This window comes from Loxodonta africana, chromosome 10 (assembly GCF_030014295.1).
Source record: "Loxodonta africana isolate mLoxAfr1 chromosome 10, mLoxAfr1.hap2, whole genome shotgun sequence".
NCBI classification, from domain to species: Eukaryota; Metazoa; Chordata; class Mammalia; order Proboscidea; family Elephantidae; genus Loxodonta; species Loxodonta africana.
Window position 1 is genome coordinate 109,533,487 of NC_087351.1, and position 21,511 is coordinate 109,554,997.

A 21,511-nucleotide genomic window follows, 5' to 3' on the forward strand; every position below is an offset into this window, starting at 1 on the left:
GAGACGATGGGCCCGCCCAGCAGGGGACGGGGGCAGCGGAGGGGCAGCGGGGCCACTACCTCCCACCAGTGGGCTGGGGTCCGGGGACAGAGTGCCAGCCAAGCGCCGCCGGGTAAGTGGCGTCCGGGTAAGTGGCGTCCGGGTAACTGCACCCCGGGAGCTCGGTAGCCCCGGGATTGGCCGGCCGTGGCCCATTGTCTGACGACGGCCCTGATTGGTTGCCTGGGAAGGGTCCGCGCCCCCCAGGACACTATCCCTGGTCACAGAGCCAGCGCCTACACCCGGAGCGCTCCGCCCCGTATGGGTTGCAGGGGACCGTCCCACCCTAACTGCTCAGGCCCCGCGAGAGTCGCCCACTCTGGGGAGAGCCTCCCATTTCCCAGGCACTGCCTCCTGTGGCTGCATGGAGGCATGGGGCGGGGGGCGGGGGGACTTCCTGGAGGAGGCAGCCCTGGGGAAGGGCAGCTGCAGGGCTGCTCAGGGTATGGACAAAGCACCGATGTCCACCCGGAGCTGTGCTGGGGTTTTGCACACACGACCATTATTGAGTCTCGTTGACACGAGGAAACTGATGGTCAGAAAGGTGAAGTGACATGTCCAAGGTGACACCGTAAGTGGATGGGTCTGAATTCAAGCCTGCAGGACTCTCGGTGAAGACTGCCCAACTCTGGAGAGGGTGCAGCTGGGCCAGAACAAGTTCCTGGGGTCCAGACCCCCAGGGCTCAGGCTTAGGTGGCCACCTGGCCCAGCTTTGCCCCCACTCCACTGGCCTCAGGCAGGTCATGCCCTTTTCTGGGCCTCAGTTCCCCCATCTAAGCCCTGTTTCTGTGGTCTGTATGGTAGAAAAAGGAGGGTAAAAGGAACTCATTGGCAACACACCGGCTTCCCTATTTCACTTGCTAGGAATTCCTGTGCTCAGGAGAGGAACATGTCATTCAGGAATTTCCCAGCTCTATTCCCTTCTCACTGGAGCTTGCCCCTCCCCCATGTTATGCCACCTCCCTCTCCTGACCCTCTCCCTCCTCTCCCCCCACCCCCATCAGCCTGGGCGTAAGTCCCAGTGAGGGACGCCTGAACAAGCAGGGGGCAGGGGGTGTTTTGGGGACTGAGAACTTCCTCTTCCTCCTCAGGAGGGGTTGCCCAGTGCCAGGTTGGGCCTGCAGTGTCATCTTCCATCCCGTCCCTGGGGGCTTGAGTAGGAGAGGGAGACAGGTGGCTGCCAGGAGGTGGCAGTAAGACAGATCCCAGCACCCCCGCCCAAGGCCCCCAGGGGTGACGACAGCCCCATTTTTCAGATGAGCCAACAGAGACACAGCATAGCCAGGCTGGGAGGGGCATCCTGCCTGCTTCCCAGGCACAGATGGGGAGACTGAGGCCTGGCCTCAGTTCACCCAGCAAGCAGGGCAATGAGGATGCGAAACTAGGGGGCCTGGCGGGCTGCCTCTGTGGTCACTGCTCTGGGCACATTGAGCAATCCCCACCTGGCACCCTGTCAGCTGCTCCAGCCCCCACGCCCAGCCCTTAGCCGATTGGGAAATCTCAGATGAAATCCCAGCTCTCCAGGGCATGGGGGAGGGCGCAGGCCTGCAGACCCCATGTCCCCTAAGAGCCATGAGCACGCTCAGCTGGGGCAGGAATGATGCTTCCCACCAGGTGTTGGGCCACAAACCTGTACCCCAGAGGAGGGAGAAGGCAGGGATGCTGTGCTGAGGACCAGAAGCTGGCGGAGGAGGCGGCTTGGGAAAAGTAGATGTTGCCTTCCTCCGTGTGGCTGAAACAGCCACTTTCCCTCTTTGAGCTCCAAGCATGAGGTCAGGGTCACATACTTGAAGTCCCCAGCCTAGGGTCTGCACAAAGGGCCAACCAATGAGAGAGCATCTCATGTCCTTCTCTCAACAGCCATTAGGGTCAACGGAGCAGGAGCTTTTCTCATTCCATGGCCCCCAGGGTCTGGATCTTCCAGGGGCGTCAAAGGCCAGCCAAGAAATCCACCCCAGCAGGAAATGAACTTCAGATGCTGGTCCAGAGCATCCCAGCCAAAGAGGCCCATTCCCCAGATCCCAGCCAGCCACAGCCCATCCCTGCCTCCCCAGCAGGCGGCTCCACCTGGCTGGAAGGGAGCAGACAAGTGAAGCAGACTCTCCCCCCACCAGCCCAGCCCAGAAGCCAGGTGTGTCAGCACCTGGAGAGGGGCCATGGTCAGCTCCTCGCACGCAACCCAGGGTTTCAGAGGCTGGGGACACCCAGGGCAGGGCTGACACAGCTGACTTTGGTTGGTTGGCCTCCACTGCTGCCAGGCTCTGCTCTAAGTGCTCTGCCTGCGTTAACGGATTTCATCTTTGAAATGGCCTCATGAAGTGGCTACTGCTTAACTAGCCCCTTTTCACACATGAGGTAAACTGAGGCCCAGTCATGTGCCAGCCAGCGGTGGAGCTGGGAGTTCTTTCACTAAGCACTGGGCTGTATTGCTTCCCCCAAAGTGTTGCTAAAGGTCTGAACTGAAGCTTGATGTATATAAGTCAGGCCAAACAGATCAAGCACAGAATTGGGAAGTTTTGCTGCCCTCTACTCCTTTTTCATCTTTCAAAAAATGATTTGCCAATCTTTCCATCACCTCATTCAGTCAATTAATTGAATTCTCCACCCCCATCCTATGGGGTGGCAGGAAGGACCAACCCAGCCCCACAACTTCCCTGCCAAGAGACAGGACACGCCCAGGGTGAGCCCCGAGAATAATGCAGGGCAAACCTGGCTCATGATCCTCCCTCCAGTCACTCTCCCGACTGGCTGAGGGCCTGGCAGGAGGGGCACTCCCTCCAAGAGGGGAGCTATAGAGGGCATCCTGGGGCAGGGGTCAGCAGGTGCAAAGGCTGGGCAGGGGGATCATCCAGGTGTGGAGGGGCTGTGGGTCGCTGGGCCTGGCTTGGCTGGTGGCCTTGGTCACAAGGGTGGGTGCTGACTGTGGGTGGGCTCCCCAAGAGGGGAGACAGGGAATTCGAGGGTGTCCCCAGCTCCTCCCCTGTCGTCCTGATGGCCTGCTGGCCCACTTCCCCCTTCACCATGACTTGCAGTTCCCACTGCCCTGCCCCTGGCTCTGGACAGGCCTGGCCTTGCTTCTCCCTTTCACTTCTCAGGCCGCCCTCCACCTGGAGCTTTCCTGGGGTCTTGCTTCCTGGGACTGTCCTATTCACTAGCTGCACTGAGCCATTTTATCCCAGATTTGATGGATGAGGACACCAAGTTTCAGAGGACATCAGTGGACACACAGGTTGAGGCCTTGAGGCTGGGGTTGCTGCTGCCACCGGTCTTCCCTGAGAGGGGAAGTGACCTGCTTAGGGTCATTTGGAGCGGCCCAGGGCCTCAGCTGCAATTTGCTAACCTCCCCTAGGACCACGTGAGAGCCAGGACAGCTGACCAGGGGCTACCACACAGAGCACTCCCTCCCATGCTTGAGGGGGACCTGAGAGCAGTCACCAGACCTGGAGCACACCCATAGACTGCCTCTCCTCCCACCCCTCCCCACCTCCACCCCAGGGAGGCTGTTTACTTGTTAACAGCCCCTCCCCTTCTCCCAGGAGGAAGTCATCACAGGGACATCTCTCTGGGTCTGGCAGATAGGGAACTGAGACCTCAATCCCAGCAGCCTCCCAAGGAGTGCAGTGCAGAAGGGCTTCCTGGAGGAGCCCTCTCGGGCTGAACATGGGGCTTTCTGCTCCCCATCTCAGCTCTCTCTCCTAAAAGGGCCTCCTGCGGCAGATGGTGATGCAAGATGACCAAGTTGAACTCTCTTCCTGTTTGAGGCAGCCCCAGCGTCAGCCCCATTTCAGAGCCCTTCTCAGAGCCACAGTGGTTTCCAGGAAAACAGCTGCCGAGCTTGGTCCATATAAAAGAGTACCACCTAATGACAGACACCTGTCAACTTGGCAAGGGCTCCCTGGGAAACTCATCACTGAAGGGGGAGACGGGGGAGGGAACAGAAGGGGCAGGAGGCTGCCCCAAACCAGCACAGGGCCTGCCCCTTCCGCGGGCTGGAGGTGCTGGGACGCCCTCCTAACGCGAAAGCCCAGAGCTTCTGGACTTTGGGGAAGGAAGGCACGATGGTGGGGGCTCAGATGTGGGGCCAACCGCACCAGTTGACACTGTCAGAGGAGGTGACACCAAAATGACTGTTCTATAAAATTTTTGTGCAGTGTCTCAGCAGAAATTTATTATTTTTTTATAAAAATATCCCTGTAGTTATAGAAACCCTGGTGGCGTCGTGGTTAAGAGTTTGGCTGCTAAGCAAAAGGTCAGCAGTTCAAATCCACCAACCACTCCTTGGAAACCCTGTGGGGCAGTTCTACTCTGTCCTATAGGGTCGCTATGAGTCAGAATCAATGCGAAGGCAATGGGTTTTGGGTAGTTAGTTATAACAACAAATGCATTTTTCATAAGCCCAGTTTACATTTATCAATATACCTATGAGGCTAAAACTCTATACTAATTTACTTTCTGAGCCTTCAAATGTGGAGCCCTGGTGGCGCGGTGGTTAAGAGCTATGGCTGCTAAGCAAAAGGTCTGTGGTTCGTATCCACCAGCTGCTCCTTGGAAACCCTACAGGGCAGTTCTACTCTGTTCTATAGGGTCCCTATGAGTTGACAGCAACTTGAGGGCAACAGGTTAATGCACTCAGTTCAGAGCTGTCATTATTAGCCAATTACAATGATTACATTTTGGACGTGGAGTTGAATTAAGACCTTTGCTATGACTGATGTTGTTATTAGGTGCCATCAAGTCAGTTCTGAATTATAGCGACCCTGTGTACAGCATAACAAAACTCTGCCTGGTCCTGCACCATCCTCACAATGGTTGTTATGCTCAAACCCATTGTTGCACCCACCATATCAATCCAGCTCATTGAGGGTCTTTTTCTCACTCACCCCTCTGCTTTACCAAGCATGATGTCCTGCTCCAGGGACTGATCTCTCCTGACAACATGTCCAAAGTACGTGAAACATAGTCTTGCCGTCCTTGCTTCTACGGAGCATTCTGGTTGTACACCTTCCAAGACAGATTTGTTTGTTCTTTTCACAGTCCATGTATATTCAGTATTCTTCGCCAACACCACAATTCAAAGGCATCAATTCTTCTTCAGTCTTCCTTATTCATCTTTCAGCTTTCACATGCGTATGAGGCGATTGAAAATACCATGGCTTGGGTCAGGAACACTTTAGTCTTCAAGGTGACATCTTTGCTTTTCAACACTTTAAAGAGGTCCTATGCAACAGATCTGTCCAATGAAATACATCATTTGATTTCTTGACTCCTGCTTCCACGGATATTGATTGTGGATCCAAGCAAAGTGAAATCCTTGACAACTTCAATCTTTTCCTCATTTATCTTAATGTTACTTTATTGGTCCAGTCATGAGGATTTTTTTTTTCTTTATGTTGAGGTGTAATCCATACTGAAGGCTGTGGTCTCTGATCTTCATCAGTAAGTGCTTCAAGTCCTCTTCACTTTCAGCAAGCAAGGTTGTGTCATCTGCATAACACAGGTTGTTAGTGAGTTTTCCTCCAATCCTGATGCCCGGTTCTTTTTCATATAGTCCAGTTTCTCAGATTATTTGCTCGGCATACAGATTGAATAGGTGTGGTGAAAAGATACAACCCTGACACACACCCTTCCTGACTTTAAACCACACAGCATCCCCCCGTTCTGTTTAAACGACTACCTCTGTATGTATGTACAGGTTCCTCATGAGCACAAGTAAGTGTTCTGGAATTCCCATTCTTTGCAATGTTATCCATAATTTGGTATGATCCACACAGTCAAATGCCTTTGCATAGTCAACAAAACACAGGTAGACATCTTTCTGGTAGTCTCTGCTTTCAGCCAGGATCCATCTGACATCAGCAATGATATCTCTGGTTCCGCGTCCTTTTCTGAATTCAGCTTGAATTCCTGGCAGTGTCTTGTTGATAAACTGCCCCAGCCTCTTTTGAATGATCTTCAGCAAATTTATATTTGCGTATGATATTAATGATATTGTTTGATAATTTCCACATTCGAGAGGGATGTGGGAATAAGCATAAGTATAGATCTCTTCCAGTCAGTTGGCCAGGTAGGTGTCTTCCAAATTTCTTGGCATAGACGAGTAAGCACCTCCAGTGCTGCATCTGTTTGTTGAAATACCTCAACTGGGGTTCTGTCAATTCCTGGAGCCTTGTTTTTTGCCAATGCCTCCAGTGCAGTTGGACTTCCTCCTTCAGTACCATCGGTTCCTGCTCATATGGTACCTCCTGAAATGGTTGAACGTCGACCAATTCTTTTTGGTATAGTGACTCTGTGTATTCCTTCGTCTTCTTTTGATGCTTCCTGAGTCATTTAATATTTTCCCCATAGAATCCTTCAATGTTGCAACCTGAGCCTTGAATTTTCTTCAGTTCTTTCAGCTTGAGAAATGCAGAGACTTTCTTCCGTTTTGGTTTTCTATCTCCAGGTCTTTGCACATGTCATTATAATACTTTACTTTGTCTTCTCGAGCCGCCCTTTGAAATCTTCTGTTCAGTTCTTTTATTTCATTTCTTCCTTTCACTTTAGCTACTCAATAATCAAGAGCAAATTTCAGAGTCTCTTCCGACATCCATTTTTGTCTTTTCTTTCTTTCCTGTATTTTAAACGACCTCTTGCTTTCTTCATGTATGGTGTCCTTGATGTCATTCCACAACTCGTCTGGTCTTCAGTCATTAGTGTCCAACGTGTCAAATCTATTCTTGAGACGGTCTCCAAATTTAGGTGGAATATACTCAAGGTTGTACTTTGGGTCTCGTTGACTTGTTCTAATTTTTTCAGTTTCAGCTTGAACTTGCATATGAGCAATTGATGGTCTGTTCCACAGTCGGCCCCTGGCCTTGTTCTGACTGATGATGTGGAGTTTTTCCATCGTCTCTTCCCACAGATGTAGTTGATTTGATTCCTGTGTGTTCCATCTGGTGAAGTCCAACTGTATAGTCACTGTTTACGTTGGTGAAAAAAAGTATTTGCAACGAAGAAGTCGTTGGTCTTGCAAAATTCTATCATGCTATCTTCGGCATCGTTTCTATCACTGAGGCTATATTTTCCAGCCGTTGATTCTTCTTTGTTTCCAACTTCGCATTCCAATCGCCAGTAATTATCAGTGCACCCTGATTGTGTGTTCAATCTATTTTAGACTGAGGAAATTGGTTAAAATCTTCAATTCATTCATCTTCATCTAGGAAGAAGGACCTGGCAGTCTACTTCTGAAAAGATTTAGCCAGTGAAAACCTACGAATAGCAGTGGAACATTGTCTGATAGAATGCTGGAAAATGAGCCCCTCAGGTTGGAATGCACTCACTCAAAAGACGACTGGGGAAGAGCTGTCCCCTCAAAGAGTCGACCTTAATGATGTAGAGTTGAGCTTTCGGGACTTTTCATTTTCTGATGTGGCACAACTCAAAATGAGAAGAAAAAGCTGCAAACATCCATTAATAATCGGAACGTGGGATGTACGAAGTATGAATCTAGGAAAACTGGAAGTCGTCAAAAATGAAATGGAACACATAAACATTGATATCTTAGGCATCAGTGAGCTGAAATGGACCGTTATTGGCCATTCTGAACCAGACAATCACATGGTCTGCTATGCTGGAAACGACAACTTGGAGAGGAATGGTGTTGCATTCATTGTCAAAAAGAACATTTCAAGATCTATCCTGAAGTACAACGCTGTCAGTGATAGGGTGGTATTCATATGCCTATAAGGAAGAGCAGTTAATACGGCTAGTATTCAAATTTGCTATGATGTGATGGGGTGAGTGTGTTTTACATGTGGCAAGGACATGAATTTTGGGGGGCCAAAGGGTGGAATGTTATGGATTGAATTGTGTCCCCCAAAAATGTGTGCCAACTTGGCTAAGCCGTATTTCCCAGTATTATGTAATTGTCCTTCATTTTGTCATCTGATGTGATTTTCCAATGTGTTGTAAATCCTGCCTCTGTGACATTGATGAGGTAGGTTTAGAGACATTTATGTTAATGAGGCCGGACTCAATCTCCAAGATTAGGTTGTATCTTAAATCAATCTCTTTTGAGATATAAAAAAGAGAGGAGAGCAGAGACACATGGGGACCTCATCCCACCAAGAAAGCAACACTGGGAGCTGAAGTTCCTTTGGACCCAAGGTTCCTGCGCTGAGAAGCTCTAGACAAGGGGAAGATTGATGACAGAGAGAGAAGGCCATCCCCTGGAGCTGACGCTCTGAATTCAGACTTCTAGCCTACTAGACTGCGAGAGAATAAATCTCTGTTAGTTAAAGACACCCACTTGTGGTATTTCTGTTACAGCAGCACTAGGTAACTAAGACAGAATTTAGTGGAATGTGGAATCACGTGTTGTTGTCTGCATGTGCTCCAAGCACTTGTGGTGGTTTTTGTTGCTGCCGGTGTTTTTATGGTCACTGATATTGGCAAATTTTCTGGTGTCATGGTGACAACATTGCAGTAATTAGTACTTGTGAACCTATGTCAATAACTTTTTTGAGAATGAAATAGTAATTAAAGGAAAAGGAGAAAAATAAAAAAACACTTCTGCTCAGTTACTAATAATGTTGAAACTAATAATGTAATTTAATGTAGATTTTGTTGTATTTATATCATCTAAGAAATATTATATTTAAGCAATTTCCGACTATATTTACCACATATTATTCTACGGTTAAAATTAGTACATTAGTATACAAAACATTACTAAGGATTCTGTGTAGTCTGGTACGGGAGGTTTATGGGGGAGGGGTGACACCACAAGTTACAGCACTGGGTGGCTGTTATGGATTGAATTGTGTCCCCCAAAATATCTGTCAACTTGGCTAGGCCATGATTCCCAGTATTGTGTGATTGTTCACCATTTTGTCATCTGATGTGATCCTATGTGTTGTAAATCCTAACCTCTATGATGTTAATGAGGCAGAATTAGAGAGAGTTATGTTAATGAGGCAGGGCTCGATCTACAAGATTAGGTTGTGTCTGAAATCAAGCTGTTTTGAGATATAAAAGAGAGAAGCGAGCAGGGAGACATGAGGAACCTCATACCACCAAGAAAGGAGCACTGGGAGCTCAGTGTTTTCTTTAGACTCAGGGTCCCTGCACTGAGAAGCTTCTCGACCTGGGAAGATTGATGACAAGGACATTCCCCTAGAGCTGACAGAGAGAAAAAGCCTTCCCCTGGAGCTGGCACCCTGAATTTGGACTTCTAGCCTCCTAGACTGTGAGAGAATAAATTTCTCTTTTTTTTTAAAGCCATCCACGTGTTTATTTCTGTTATAGCAGCACTAGATGACTAAGACAGGGACATCAACCCTAGTGATGCCACTGGGACCACCTGGGCCCTCTGAACTCCATCACTTACACCTGTGTATTGCTTCACTCCAAGGGATTTGTCTTCGTTCCTGGAAATGGAGTTAACTCATCCGAAGAGGATTCCTGTGGTTTCACTTTATGGACAGGGAGAGGCTGAGAAGGCTTCTATCGATCTAAGAAATAATGGAATCTTAGGACTCTGGGAAAGGGAAAGGTCATAAGAAGTCCTGCTGTTTCAGGGGCACCCACCCTGCGCTCTGCTCAATGATTTCCAGTTTTCCTGTCCCTGTCCCCTCCCCCTCCTCCAAGTCACTACAGCAGTTAAGAGCTCAGCCTCTGGGTTCCAATGCCCCTGGGCTGGAATCCCACCTCTGCACCTTCCAGGTTGGATAACCCTGGGCAAGTTATTTCACTGCTCTGACTGGGTTCAGTCCTCCACTCACAGGGTGGTATTCTCATCTATGGGCCAAGCTCTGCAGATGTTTTCCTGGAAATAACAGCTGCTTTGAGAAGGGCTACGCAGGCAGCTAGCCCAGGGGCTGCCCTCTGCCAGAAGGGGGTTGAATTTCCTAAAAGGGAGTTGAACTTGTTCATTATGCATCATCACTTGCTGTGGGAGAGAGAGCCTTGTGAAAGGTCATTTTAGGAGAGAGCTGAGATGAGGAGGAGAAAGGCCCCATGTCCAATCAGGCATCAGTCTAAGAATAAGGAGTCCTGGTGGTGCAGCGGTTAAGTGCTTGGCTGCTAGGTGAAAGGTCAGCAGTTCAAACCCACCAGCCACTTAAAGGAGGAAGATGTGGCAGTCTGCTTCCATAAAGATTTATAGCCTTGGAAACCCTATGGGGCAATTCTGCCCTGTCCTGAAAGGTCTTTATGAGTCAGAATCAACTCGACAGCCATGGGTTTGGTTTTTTTGGTATCAATCTAAGAGATTTAGGTTCAAAAAGGACCAGTCCACACACACATATTTTGACCACCTGTTACCTTCAAACTTTTAATCATTCGCTATGCATTTAAAAATCTTTCATAGATAACAAAGTTCATTCTCCTATCGGCTTTTTTAGGGTTGCCACAGTGAGTAACCAGGTTTGGATTAAACAAATCCGTGATGGAGAAAAAAAGTCAAATACAACCAGTTACCACCAGTTGCCAACGAATCGGTTCTGACTCACGTCGACCTCACGTGTTGCAGAGTAGAGCTAAGCACCACAGGATTTTCAAGACTGATCTTTTGGGAGTAGATCGGCAGGCCTTTCGAGGCCTCTCTGGGTGGGTTCAAACTACCAACTTTTTTTTTTTTTTTTTATTAACTTTTATTGAGCTTCAAGTGAACGTTCACAAATCAAGTCAAACTGTTACATATAAGTTTATATACACCTTACTCCGTACTCCCACTTGCTCTCCCCCTAATGAGTCAGCCCTTCCAGGCTCTCCTTTCCTGACAATTTTGCCAGCTTCCAACTCTCTCTATCCTCCCATCCCCTCTCCAGACAGGAGATGCCAACACAGTCTCAAGTGTCCACCTGATACAAATAGCTCACTCTTCATCAGCATCTCTCTCCTACCCACTGTCCAGTCCCTTCCATGTCTGATGAGTTGTCTTCGGGAATGGTTCCTGTCCTGGGCCAACAGAAGGTTTGGGGACCATGACCACCGGGATTCTTCTAGTCTCAGTCAGACCATTAAGTATGGTCTTTTTGTGAGAATTCGGGGTCTGCATCTCACTGATCTCCTGCTCCCTCAGGGGTTCTCTGTTGTGCTCCCTGTCAGGGCAGTCATCGGTTGTGGCCGGGCACCAACTAGTTCTTCTGGTCTCAAGATGATGTAGGTCTCTGGTTCATGTGGCCCTTTCTGTCTCTTGGGCTCTTAGTTATCTTGTGTCCTTGGTGTTCTTCATTCTCCTTTGATCCAGGTGGGTTGAGACCAATTGATGCATCTTAGATGGCCGCTTGTTAGCATTTAAGACCCCAGACGCCACATTTCAAAGTGGGATGCAGAATGTTTTCATAATAGAATTATTTTGCCAATTGACTTCAAACTACCAACTTTTTCGTTAATAATCAAGTGCTTAACGATTTGTGCCACCCAGGGACTCAACAGAATTATTGTATTTTCCCAAAGACAAAAAAAATTAAGAGGGCGATGATCTTTAACGAGACTTTTTAGAGACAGAATTCATAGAAGGACAAATGCTAAGAATATCAGAATCAAAACTAAAGTTAGAGAATATGAAAATAGACAGCATATAGTTCTAAGACTATTCTGGCATAAATTAGTTTAGTTTAGCCAATAATAAAAGCTTTCAAATGTGTCTCTCAGAGAACATGCAGCAGTTAACAGTGAGTTAGGGTCAAAGATGTTTGTTCCTGTGTTTGGTTTGCTGTATTTCAGTGGTTCAAGATGTCATTTGTTAAAATAGGAAAATAAGATGAAAAAATATCTGGACAGAAACATGTTAAAACTTTTAAAAAATGTAAACAAATGACATTTAAATTTATGTTACAGTAACAAAAAAAAAAAACAGAAAACCAGAAAATTTCTCAAGGATATAATGGCCAGGACACACCAGCTTCCCCATCCCTGTGGCACAGACTGGCAAATATTGAGTCCCCCCGAATCCCACAACTTCAGGAACTGGTGGCAATATGTATAAAAGAAAGCACTGGAAGGCGAAGAGACCACTTGCTTCAAGTAAAAAAAAACAAAAATCCAAAATGGCAGATCTCTTCTTGGACGGGGAAGAACAACCATCAGAACCACAGAAAAATGTAAAAGAATCCAACATGGCGGCTGTGACGCTGAAGACGCATAACTGATCTTTGTTGGGGTGGATCATGTAAACAAAGATGCTGAAATTCACTTTGTCAGGGTGATTTCAAATTCAAAACCAGTTATTTCAAACATTTGGGACAAAGCCACGCAGGGTCCACACTCGAAAGAAAGGCCACCATAGTCGAGGTATAGTTCATGCATTGCAGCCTGAAAATCACAGAGGTAGCCATCTGGCTAGTTTCTCAGCCTGAATCAAGATCTACAGGTGATCCTATTATTGATTGTTCATTCATACCTGGTTACAAATGGAGATCACCACACATCACGTCTCATAATTCCTCGGATTTGTTCTCACCACGGACTCAGCAGGTAGTTGGTACCGCTCTTTCTATAGGTGGTACAGATGAAAGTCCTCATGATTCAAAGCAACTTTCCACTTATGATACAAACAGTGGAAATCCCGAAAGGCTTAAACTCAACGATGCAATCCCAGGGGGACATTCTTTGGATACTCCATCAGGTACCCTTCCTACAGTGAACACTAGTATGCCCTCAGAAGGTGCTCACACCTCATCAACGCAGCCCCCAGGACAGCACTCCGGACTGGCTGGCTGGGGAAGAGCAGTGTCGCCTTCGGCTGGCAGCAGGCAGACACCGACAGGGCGGGTGAGCCTCCTACCCCTGTCTGCTGGAGTTTCCAAAGGGGCCTCTTTTGGAAACAAAAGGAGGAAGTGAGATTGGGAGGGAGGGTAGCCTTGGGGACCCTCTCAGGCAGTGGTGAGGGGCCTTGCAATGATGAAGGTGCTGCCCTGATGTTCAGGGGTCTGCTGAGGCCCAGGGCGGGAAGGAAGAGGCCAGGGTCACCGGGCAAGGAAGGAAGAGGGAGGGGCTGACCAGGTCTGGCGGTGACATGGCTGACCACCACTCACACCACACCTCTGGTGCCAGGACCTCTGTGGACATTTCCATTTGTCCCCATGCTCCCCTGCCTCCAGGGCCATCTCTCCCTTTACAGTCTGAGAAGGGAGAGACCCAGGGCACCAACCAGGGCACCACAGAGCTGGGATCTGAACTCGGTTTTGTCGACTCTGTTCAATGGACTTTTCTAGCAGGACACACCCAGAGGGGCTGGACCTGAGAACCAGGGGACCAGAAGGGGGAGTGGGTTACAGGGGTTATAGGCCCCCGCATGAGCTGGGTAGACACTCTAGCCCCCTCACTCTGCCAATTCCATGCCCTCCCTGGGCCAAGCAGGCTGAGATTCAGCCCCTCAGACGGGAGTTCCTGCCTCAAGCAGGCTCAGCCTCTGCATCTCTTCACTGCCCTCCCCAACTCCAGCCTTGGCCAGGGCCCCAGACATTTCTCAGAGCAAGCCCCTCTTCAAAGACCCCCAGCTCAGGGATAGAGACCAAAGGCAACCCTAGTAAATGAAGGAGCCCCAGGGGACAGGTGGCCCTGGGGGAAGGCAAGCTGGGCCCTGAAGGGGATGTAGCTGGGGGAAGTGGACAGGCAGGGGCTGGGACCAGGGGACAGCTGGCGGGGCTTGGGGTATAAGCTTAAGGGTCCAATGAGATGGCCTCAGGCTGTCCTGCCCCACGGAGGAGCATGGGGGCTGGGCAAAACCCCTCCATTCCAGGGGCACTGACAGGCCAGCACATCCCACAGACAGACAGACCACACACACACACACACACACCGCGTCATCAGTGAAACAACCTAGCCAATAACTCTGGAAAGTTCTGAGAACCAGGCTCCCAGGTCCCGGCATCCCCCATGCCTGCCTGAACAAGATGGCCAAAGAAATACTCTAGGGTTTTTGCAAGGCCTCATGGGATCTGGTAGGGGGTGAGAGGATCCTGAGCAGAGCCCTCCAGAGTCCTGTTTCTGAATCAGCCCAGGTTCCCTGGCCTCACCCACCCTCTGGTCCTCCTCCTCCCTCCTGCTCACCCAGGTTTGGCCTTAGGAAGTCAACCCCAGCCCCCAGACACTACTGGGCTCACAGAAATATGCACACACATGTACACATACCCCCTCTGCCAAGTACCGATACACATGCGTGCACAGTGCCTGCCAAGAAAATCGCGGCTTCCTGTCTCTGGGCCTAGAAACCTCTAGGCAGGCCAGGAAGGCCATCCTGGCTGTGTGAAGCTCTCGAGGACAGATGCTGCTCAGCTTTCAGCTTCTTCCCAGCCACCCCTGGGGGATCTTCCCCACTCCACCTCAGGTGTCACTGAGCACTCAGGGCTCCCTCACCCCTACACCCAGGGCCGCCTCAGCTTCTTGCAGACCATGGCCTGAATAGGCCCCTGGGAGCACAGGGTCACAGAGTACAGAAGCCTGGCTTTATGGCTACTTCTTACTTCATCCTTCCCAGCATCCCCATTTCACAGCTAGGACTGAGATGCAGAGACAGGAAAGAACCTGCCTACACCCTCAGGCTGAGGAGCAGCAGAGCCAGGGCTGCTGGCAGGGCTGGGGTTGCGAAGGGGCCCCCTGGGGAGAGCCCGGCCAGGACCAGAGTAGACCAGGTCAGGCTTCCTATAAGGAGCCCTAGTGGCACAGTGGTTCAGCGCTCAGCTGCTAACCCAAAGGTTGGTGGTTTGAACCCACCAGCCACTCCACAGGAGATGTGGCAATCTGCTTCCGTACAGGTTAACGCACACCTGTTGCCACTAGTTGGACAATTCCAACTCATAGTAACAGCCTTGGAAACCCTATGGGGTAGTTCTACTCTGTCCTATAGAGTCGCTATGAGTCAGAACTAACTTGATGGCAATGAGTTTGGTTGGGTTTTTGGGTTCCTATGTCCCCCTGTGACTTGCACCAAGGTTGCTGATGGCCCCTGGGGTCTCTTGCAGGGTCTGGCAGGGGCTAGCCTGTCAATCACCAGCCCCTTCCTCCCTTGGGTCCCTCCCCTAAGGGAAGGGGCCCGCCTCTGGCAACACCCCTTCCCTATAGCAATGAGAACCCCTGGCCATCTGTCCTGAGGCCCAGTGTAACCTCCACCCTCTGCCGGCCTCAGTTTCTCCACTGCCACAAAGACTGCTTGGCAAGTGTTTACACATACACACACACTACCCCAACCCCAAGCCCTGAAGCCTGGGAACCTTGAACTTGACTTCCTCATTTCTGTCTTGCACCCCAACCTCTCTGGATTCCACACCCAGGGAGGTCTGGATCCTCCCTCAGCCCTGCCTGTCTCACCCCTGGCCCCTAGCCTAGGCACACCCATGGTTGGGGAGGGGGGCTGGCCCTGACACCAGAGGAGATGACCACCTCCAGGCCAGGGCCCCAACCAGACTGTACCTGGCTCTGTGCTTGGGCCTGGGGGTAGGGAGTGAGTCAGAGCTGCGTGGGCACTGGTCCTAGGTGTCCACATGCAAGGAAGTAGTTGGGAGAGATCTTGCCCCATCACTGAGCTGCAGCATTTCAGGGCCCTCACCTTGTCCTTGACTCAACTTTGTTAGGTCCCTTGGCCCACCTGCAGTACTGCTCCACCTCTCTCAGACAGGTGAGGCCTGTGTAAAGGATGGGGAAGGAAAGGGAAGGCTTCGATCACAATCTCCCTGTAAATCCCCATCTCAGCTACTCAGCTTCCCTGGCAAGCCCAAGGCTGCCAATGCAAATGGCTTTCCTGGCAGCCTGATGCCCAGGCTGGAGCCAAGTTACAGCAGCAGCATTCCTCGAGACAAGGATGGGGGCGGGAGGGGGAGGGACAGGGTGCACACTCCTTACAGCCCCACCTCCAGAGCTAAGGCCTGCAGGGTCACCCCCGTCTCGATGCTCCATGGGTGACGTTTGCTCTACAGCAGCCTGACAAATTTCACTGCTGGAAAGTTCCTCTCACATCTAGCCTAAATACCTGAAGCTGCAGAACAAGCCTTGCCTTCTTCTTGTCCCCCCCAGGGCAAGACCAAACGCAGCTGGGCGAGGCTCACTTGGCACCTGAGGCTAGTGGACCCAGAGTCCCAGAGTCAGCCTGTTTGGCTATGCAGCCACAGGTGTGGGCCTTCCCAGCTTGGACCTCCCTCAGTCTTCTCACCTATACAATAGGACTAAAGGCAGGAAGGGGCTAGCCACCACGTGGAGTCATCACCGAGCCCCCAAGCCCAGACAGACCCTCAGTGCATGGGGACCCAGGCCTCCCACTCCCAGCCAGCGTGACACAGACCCTTCTTAAGGAGGCACCGTTTTAATTCACATTTAGTTTAAAAATAAATACTCTGTTCTTCTCTCCCAGATGGGGGGGTGGGGCTGGACAGTGAGGCAGGGAGGCTGCACAGTAAGGGAGATAGTCTCTGCCACCTCAGTACTCCCCCGCAAATGCCTCAGATGTCCCATCATCGCTGTTCCTTCCGGCAAAGCAGGCGTGCATGGCTGAGGGGAAAATTCCATGACCATGGGCTCCAAGCTTGGGGCTGGGTGCCTGGGGGAGGGTAGCTGGCCCTCCGCCAACCACAGATCCACAACCTGCTGTCAGCTCTGGTGGTGGCCCGTTAGATGCAGGTGATCAGAACGTCCACGGAGGTGGGCACTTCGATCTCTGCAAACAGCACGCGGCCCCTGGTGGCCCCAGAATCCCCAGCCTTGGCCGCGGCCCTCAGCAGGCGCTGAGCATGCTGCAACAGTCGCTGGTTCCGGCGACGGCCCAGTCGGCGCAGCGCCAGCAGGGCCAGCACGTGCTCCCGCCTGCAGAAACACGCAGCCCCTCACTGCAGACCCAGCAACGCCAGTGACACGCCAGGCTGCACTGAGGGGTACCCTAGCTCCTGCGTGTACCCAGCGGTCCTGGAGCCCGGCCTGGGAGGCCAAGCCTGCACAAGGCCAGAAACAGGTGAGGGCTGGGAGGGAAGGAGGGGGCGACGGGCTGGTGCGGGTGGGTCCAAGTCAGGGGGTCGTGGGCCCTGGAAGGAGCCAGGCCTCCTTCTGGGAGCACTATGGGCCCCCCCCCCGCCCCGCACAGCCAAGCAGCACCCCGCTGTGGTGCGGAGAAAGGGGAGAGGCAGCATGGCGGAGGGAGGATGAGCACTGGGCGGGCACGCAGCACCCACGCCAGGAGTGGGGAGGAGGGAAAGGGCAAGGGGAAAGGGGAAGGGAGAAGAGAAAAAGGGAGAGTGGAGGGGGAGGGGAACCCCGGCAGGGGCTCCCCGTGCCAACCCAACTCCGCCCACGGGGGCGCGGGGAGGACGTGGGGCAGGGAAGTGGCCGGCCCAGGGGCTTTCTGCACCCTCCCCTTCCCGGAATCTCCAAGGCCGCTCCAGGGAGGTTCGGGCTGGGATTTCCACGGGTTCCGATGACTCATCGTGGCCCAACACACACCCCGGGATCAGAGCTGCCTCCCTCAAGCTGGCCTGGCTCAGGCGGCTGGGCCCGCGAACTTCGGGCTTCCAGAGGTTTCCTCCCAGAGGAGGGGGCGCGCCTCCCCTCAGAGTCCCAGGAGGTGGGGAGACCGCCCTCCACCGGGCTGAACAAGGACAGGCCAGGTGGAGTGTGGGGAAGGCAAAGGCCCTGCCCGAAACTGAGACGCGACCCCGGCGCCTCGGTCCCCCCCCCCCCCACCGCGCATACACATAGGCTCCTCCCGGATTCGAGCTCTGCCCCAGCGGGGCCCCCAGCCCACGGGAGGGGTCCCCAGCCCACCGGAACTAGCACGCCCTTCCCTGCGGCTTCTCATGCCCCCCATCCCCCACAGCCACCGGGACACTCTGAAGGCGCAAATCCCAGCCCCCAGGCCCAGGGGAACCCAGAGGGGGCGGGAGCACAGACCTGACGTCCTGGTAGCTCCCGATGAGCGTCTCCAGGTGGCGGCCGATGTCGTCCTTGTACGTCTCACCCAGGATCTCAGACACGCACGGGATGGCCTGGTCCAGCCACGAGGCCTCCGAGCCCTGCGGGGACAGGGAGGCGCCTGAGGCATACGCCCCAAGAGCCCCGGACGCCCCACCTGGAACCCCGCATGAGCGCACCTTTCCGCCTTCATGCAGCCACCACCGACCCCTTCCACCCCCTGTGACGTCCTACACAGAGCGCAACGTGGGCCTCTGCACTGTCAGCCGCCACACAAGAAGTCCCCATGCCACATCCCCAAGATCCAGCACACAGAGGTTCTTCCTGTCTCTGCGTTGATGGGGAAACTGAGGCCTGGGCCAGGAATTACACAGTCAGCTGGAGGCCAGCAGCCCAGATGAGAGTGTGTGGCTGGAGGGGGGAGTAGAGGCGTCCCACAGGCCCCACCCATGGGGGGGCTGCGCCTGCAAACTGCACGTGAATGTGAAGGACTGCCGCCCCACCTGGCCTCGTCCCTCTCCTGCCCCTTCTCTATCAGAACCCAGGATGCTTGGCAAATGCTGGAGCTGCAGGCAGGAGGTTCCCAGCTGAGGTAAGTGCCCCGTGGCAGTGGCCACTGCTCCTACCAGGCCCTGGAAGGTGTCGCCAATGGCCTGGGCGTCGAGGCTCATCTTATGGGAGCCAGTCAGGCGCTCGACGCCCCGGAACCGCTCGCGTGGCCTCAGCGCATGCACCAGATACTCGCGGACCACGAAGCGGTGTGCCTCGTTCAGGATCTCCTGGTGGGTAGAAGGCAGGGGGGGCAGGGTCAAGGAGGCAGTGCCCCCGAATCCCAAAGTGGGCACGTCCCAGCCAGGGCCCGCCCCCTTCCTGTACCTGCCCCGGGGATGGAGCCAAGAGCTCGAGATGGCGGCCAAAGGCCACCACCTTGTCCATGACAGGCTGAAGCACGTCTTGTGTCAGCCAGGCCTTGGTGCACACAGCCCTGAAGAGTGGCTGGGGGTGGAGAAGGGGGTCAGGAGTCTTGAACCTCATCCTGTCCACCCACCAGTCCCTCCCCTCGACCCTTCCCTTGAAGCCCAGTCCACAACTCCTGGCAGGGGCTATCAGGCCCAGCAACATGTGTCACCAGGAAGGAAATTTGGCGGGCTACCTGATGCCCTTCTCTACCAGGCTGCCTGGTGCCACTTCGTCTCAAGCCATGAGTTGCATCACTAGGCCTTTGCCAAGAATGCCTCCTCCAGGCCTGAAGCTCCAGCCTGCAGGGTTTGAGTGGAGACTCTACCCCGGCCCTACTTAGGGTGTGTCCTGGACAGGCTGGGGCAGGGGCCCAGGCCTGGCTCCCTGGACACACCATTCTGGGGCTAGGTCTTGACCACTAAGAGGTACAGACTGAAGTGAGGTGGGCACATCCCAACCGACCCTGCTCATCTGGGTCCCCTGACCATCCTGACACACATCCCCCTTGAACTTGCCCTGGAAGGAAGTAGGTGCTGTGACCTGGGCCCACAGGCTCCAGGGCACAGGGGCACCTGCTGGGCATGAGAAGTGAGAAAGAGGCAGGCCTGAAAGGTGACAGGGCCAGCACCCCCTCACCTGGACATCACTCTGAAAACCCTGTAGTATATGCTTCTGGAAGCTGGAGGTGGTAGCTGCCAGGGGCTTCTCCAGTTCCTCAAAGATGCCTGGGAACCTGGCCAGAAGACTGGTCCTGAGGATGAACCAGGACAGGTAAAGTGGGGGGTAACGGAGGGAAGGCTAGAGGAACCAGGCCCTAATTGCAGCCACAGTCATGCAGGCTGGACACCACAACTCTATTTGCTTAGACTACAGTGTGAAGGGCAGCCCCAGGAGCTATACAATGTAGTACCCTTGGAGCAGAATCAAGGAGGGGACCTTACCAAGGGCCTAGGAGCCAGTCACGGAGGGCTCAGTCAGCAGGGTTGTGGTGGCCCCACCCCATGGCAGAGCTCCCCTCAGGCACCTCTGGGCTGAACCCTCTCAGTGGCAGGACAGTGCAACATGCCATGCCTGGCATAGGTGGGGCTCTCCTTTGAGCCTCATGATTACTCCCCTAAAGGTGATAACGTTCCCATTTCACTGTTGAGGAAACTGAGAGCTGATCTGTGCTCAGACCCCACAGCCTATCAAGGAAGGCTCCCTGCCTGAGCCACCCCCAGATGGGGCGGGGAGTGCTACTTGGGCCAGGAGCTAGATCTGACTGAACCCCCAGGGTCCCCAGTGCCTGGTATGCCACCCTCAGATGGAATGGGGACCACCCCTGTGCCAGGGAGTGGGTCTGGCTGAACCCCCAGAGTCCCCAGTGCCTGGCATGCCACCCTCAGATGGAATGGGGACCACTCCTGTGCCAGGGACTGGGTCTGGCTGGAGCCCCATGGTCCCCAGTGCCTGCCATGCCACCCTCAGATGGAATGGGGACCACTCCTGTGCCAGGGACTGGGTCTGGCTGAACCCCAGGGTCCCCAGTGCCCAGGACCAGCCTGGCACTGATTAGGAATTGGAGCATTAGAGAAGCAGTGCCTGGTTGTGGTCATGCTTTGAACCCTGGAAGGCCTGGTTCAAATCCCATGTCCACCACTTATTGGTTGTGTGATTGTGCCCAAGCGACACTTCCTTTCTTATCCATAAATGGACTCACTGCAGTCATGAAATCGCACCAGACCTGTTAAGCACCAGCACAGTGCCGGGCACATCACCAGTGCTCACAGAGAGTCAATGTGACCGGAATTCCCTGAGCCACTGAGTCCCAACACAGCCCTAGAGAGCTGGCTCTCTGATCCCCATTTGACAGATGGAGAAACAAGGCTCAGAGAGGTTAAGCGACTTGACCTAGGGCAGAAAGCCACTAAGTGGCAGAGTCTGGACCTGAACCCAGAGAGAATGGCCCCAGAGTCCATGAACTCAGTGACTGGTGTGCCCACAGGGGGTAATATTGAAGCTCTGCCTGGGGCTGAGGACACGGAAGAGGGCAGCCATATTCCAAACCACAGAGAAGGTCTCCTGGGAGCAGACAGATCCAGGCCCATCCCTCAGCATAGCCCAGGGTGGGGTATCAGGGACAGCTTCCCGGAGGAGGGGGTGTCCCTGACAAGGAAGGAGAAGGCAGGCTGGGATAAAGGGAGGAAGGAAGCTGAAGGAACCCAGAGTGGCAGGGCCGGACTGGGCAGGTGGCAGACAGGGACTGAGGCTACCAGAACTCTTTGCTCAGCTTTAAAACCTTTCCCACATCCCTTCCCAGGCTTCAACTGCGCTGCCCATTAAGGAGGGGGGAGGAGGGGCGCCGGAATGGGAGCTGGATAGGCCGGTCCCTGGAGACCTCCTGCGGAGCCTGCCCCGTCCTCATTCCAGGAGAGACCAGCCCCTCAGTGCCGAGATTCAGGTTCCTCTTCACTTGCGCCCCCCACCAGTGCGCGCTCACACACATACGGACTCGGCGCAAAGTCACACGACGGCCGCCCTACTCCCGCCGCTGAGGGACCCGACTGCTTCCAGGGTTCCCGGAGCTCGCCCGCCCCCTGCTGGCTGCGCTAGGCACCACCCCGCGGATATCCGGAAGAGGCCTTCTGGACGCCTG

General features: G+C 53.3%; 1 protein-coding gene and 1 long non-coding RNA gene across 7 annotated transcripts in view; one reads left to right on the plus strand and one right to left on the minus strand.

Annotated features, from left to right (window-relative positions):
• Positions 1 to 21,285, plus strand: LOC135232627 (uncharacterized). Of its 6 annotated transcripts, none has more exons than XR_010323223.1 (5): positions 11 to 112; positions 6,835 to 10,626; positions 11,863 to 16,963; positions 17,822 to 18,508; positions 19,540 to 21,285. It is a non-coding gene; the product is annotated as an uncharacterized LOC135232627 (long non-coding RNA). The 6 variants fall into 6 exon arrangements; XR_010323224.1 differs by having other exon boundaries at positions 17,822 to 18,319; positions 18,455 to 21,285; XR_010323225.1 differs by having other exon boundaries at positions 17,822 to 18,233; positions 18,455 to 21,285.
• EXOC3L4 (exocyst complex component 3 like 4) overlaps positions 9,203 to 21,511 on the minus strand; it is a 21,616-nt gene continuing 9,307 nt past the window's right edge. The window contains exons 7-11 of the mRNA XM_064292929.1: positions 19,513 to 19,627; positions 18,793 to 18,912; positions 18,543 to 18,695; positions 17,896 to 18,017; positions 9,203 to 16,818 (exon numbers count right to left, since the gene is read on the minus strand). Coding sequence (XP_064148999.1) covers positions 16,626 to 16,818; positions 17,896 to 18,017; positions 18,543 to 18,695; positions 18,793 to 18,912; positions 19,513 to 19,627 — 703 coding nt within the window. The 3' untranslated portion in view covers positions 9,203 to 16,625. The remainder of the gene's footprint in view (positions 16,819 to 17,895; positions 18,018 to 18,542; positions 18,696 to 18,792; positions 18,913 to 19,512; positions 19,628 to 21,511) is intronic.